At 55.0% G+C, this 2,881-nt stretch overlaps 1 protein-coding gene across 1 annotated transcript; it reads left to right on the top strand.

Moving 5' to 3' along the window:
- Window positions 1-368: 368 nt before the first annotated feature.
- On the top strand, window positions 369-2,539 carry LOC135676918 (3-ketoacyl-CoA synthase 4-like). Its single transcript, XM_065188638.1, has one exon. It carries the CDS (start codon window positions 633-635, stop codon window positions 2,193-2,195), a length of 1,563 nt encoding a protein of 520 aa, XP_065044710.1. The 5' UTR covers window positions 369-632; the 3' UTR covers window positions 2,196-2,539.
- The last annotated feature ends 342 nt before the right edge of the window (window positions 2,540-2,881 follow it).

Genomic DNA, 2,881 nt, shown 5'->3' with positions numbered 1-2,881 from the left:
ATTGGTTACTTCCCGTGTACGCTGGCGGTGCATCAGGTTGCATCAACCGACGGTGATGTGATCCTCGCGGTGTTGGATCAAGGCCGGAAGGGGGCGCGTTTAATGTGGCGTCGCGTCTCTTTGGGTGGCTCGCGTGAGGGACGCGAGGGCACGCGGCTTGGATTTGTGGTTCGGGGTATCCGCGAACGGGGCTGCCTCTCGTCGGCTACAAACGCGGGACCGCCAGCCTGTGCACGTTGCTACGTGATGGTTCGAATCACCTTTCCCTCCGTCCCGTCTCTCTTCTTCTTCTCCACCCCCCCCTCGATTAACGTGTTGGGGCGTCAACTCGGTTGTCCCCCACTGCGACCACGAGAGGGCAAGGGAGGGAGGAGAGGCTCCATGTGGGCGGGACTTTGGAGACCACTCGTATTGTCGAACACCATGGTGGTGAACGCTGAGTGTCCTTTTGCTCCTATTTAATCCGCTACTTGGTTTGGCTCCCAACAAAGACGTGCTTGACCATAAGGCAGGTGGGAAGGGTTCGAGAGAGTCCGCCTCGCCCGTCCTCCCTCTCTCTCTCTCTCTCTCTCTCTCTCTCTCTCTCTCTCTGGCTCAGATCCTTAGACACCTTATTGGCTAAAGCAGCAAGGATGGAGGGAGGGGGAGCGGCGGCGGCGGTTGAGCAAGCTCCGGTGCTGCCGCGGCGGGAGAGTCGGCGGCTGCCGGACTTCTTGCAGAGCGTGAACATCAAGTACGTGAAGCTGGGCTACCACTACCTCATCACCCACCTGCTGGCCCTGCTGCTAATCCCGCTGATGGTGGTGATCCTCTTGGAGGCCGCGCAGACCGAACCCGACGACCTCCGGCAGTTGTGGCTCCACCTCCAGTACAACCTCGTCAGCGTCTTGGTCTGCTCCGCCTTTCTCGTTTTTGGCGCCACCGTTTACATCATGACCCGGCCCCGCCCCGTGTACCTCGTTGACTACGCCTGCTACCGCCCGCCGCCGAAGCTCCAGGTTCCCTTCCGACGCTTCATGAAGCACTCGCAGCTCTCCGGCGAGTTCAACGAGTCCTCTCTCGAGTTCCAGCGCCGGATCCTCGAGCGCTCGGGTCTCGGCCAGGAGACCTGCCTGCCCTCCGCCCTGCACTACATCCCGCCCCGTCCCTCCATGGCCTACGCCCGCGAGGAAGCCGAGGATGTCATGTTCGGCGCCCTCGATACCCTCTTCAGGAACACCGGCGTCAAGCCCAAGGACGTCGGGATCCTCGTCGTCAACTGCAGTCTCTTCAACCCCACCCCGTCTCTTTCCGCCATGATCGTCAACCGCTACAAGCTCCGCGGCAACATCAAGAGCTTCAACCTCGGTGGCATGGGTTGCAGTGCCGGCGTCATCTCCATTGACCTCGCGCGGGATCTCCTCCAGGTCCACCGCTCCACCTACGCCGTCGTGGTCAGCACCGAGAACATCACCCAAAATTGGTACTTCGGCAACCGCAAGTCCATGCTCATCCCCAATTGCCTGTTCCGCGTCGGCGCGGCCGCCATGTTGCTCTCCAACCGCACGGTGGATCGCCGGCGTGCCAGGTACAAGCTTGTCCATGTCGTCCGCACGCACCGTGGTGCCGACGACAAGGCCTTCCGTTGCGTGTACCAGGAGCAGGACGAGGCTGGCAAGGTCGGCGTGTCCCTCTCCAAGGAGCTCATGTCCATCGCTGGGGAAGCGCTCAAGATCAACATCACTACCCTTGGCCCCCTCGTCCTTCCAATTAGCGAGCAACTCCTCTTCTTCGCGACCCTCGTGGCCAAGAAGCTCTTCAATGGCAAGGTGAAGCCCTATATCCCGGACTTCAAGCTTGCCTTTGACCACTTCTGCATTCATGCCGGCGGAAGGGCCGTAATCGATGAGCTAGAGAAGAATCTGCAGCTCCGGCCTGAGCATGTGGAGGCTTCCCGGATGACCCTTCACAGGTTTGGCAACACCTCCTCCAGCTCCATCTGGTATGAGCTCGCTTACACTGAGGCAAAGGGGCGGATGCGGAAGGGCCACCGTGTTTGGCAGATTGCCTTCGGGAGTGGGTTCAAGTGTAATAGTGCTGTGTGGCAGGCGCTTCGTAGTGTCAAGCCCTCTCCAGATGGTCCATGGGAGGACTGCATCCATAGGTACCCTGTGGAGATTGTCGATGGATTTCCTCAGCCACCACAGGAGCAATAGTGGCTTCCTCAGAAACTTGGCAAAATGATAGTATTATCTGGTTAGGCAATTCCCTTTGTGAGATCGTTAGGCCATTCTTCACAAAGATGTCATCTGCCTATTGTTTCCTCTGTGATCTGATCATGGAAGTCATGAGGTCAGCTGTCTTTGTAATGTCTTTAGTGTCTAGCTGCATCAGATGGAAGAATTGCTGTTTGACAGGTGCTATGCTCTCCTTTTTTTTGGTTCCTCTGCTGTTTAGTACCACAATCAACCTGCTAGTTACTGATGTTGGTCTGTCTGATGTCAAATTGCATATGTAGTTTCAAATCATAATTGATTGTGCCCAGGAGATGCTAGTTTCACTTTCCTTTTCTTTCTAATCTGCTATGGCAGGTGTAGCTGAACCCATAAATTTGGGAACAACCTGTCCTTGTTGGTATTTTCATGTTTTGACTGATGTAGCAGAAGTACCTGTTTGATGTTAATTGTGAAGCTGAGTTAAATTTTTAGGGAGACCTTGTGAGATTAATCACTTATTTGTGTCTAGGAGGAAGTTTGACACGGACACAAAGTGCATACATGTCATTAAGAAGCTAGAGTACCCATAGGCAAATTGATAATTTGTTGTTAAAGGTATTTACTTTACAGTGTTAATGCAAAGTTTTGTTTGTTAACATATCTTAAGAGGTTAGTAGTCTTCATTG

Source organism: Musa acuminata, chromosome BXJ1-6 (assembly GCF_036884655.1).
Source record: "Musa acuminata AAA Group cultivar baxijiao chromosome BXJ1-6, Cavendish_Baxijiao_AAA, whole genome shotgun sequence".
NCBI lineage: Eukaryota > Viridiplantae > Streptophyta > Magnoliopsida > Zingiberales > Musaceae > Musa > Musa acuminata.
Note: the sequence above shows the minus strand (reverse complement) of the source record. Positions and strands in the feature narration are given on the sequence as shown.

Excerpts from the sequence above, each read along its gene's own strand:
- LOC135676918 (XM_065188638.1), top strand. The coding sequence starts at position 633 with ATGGAGGGAGGGGGAGCGGCGGCGGCGGTTGAGCAAGCTCCGGTGCTG.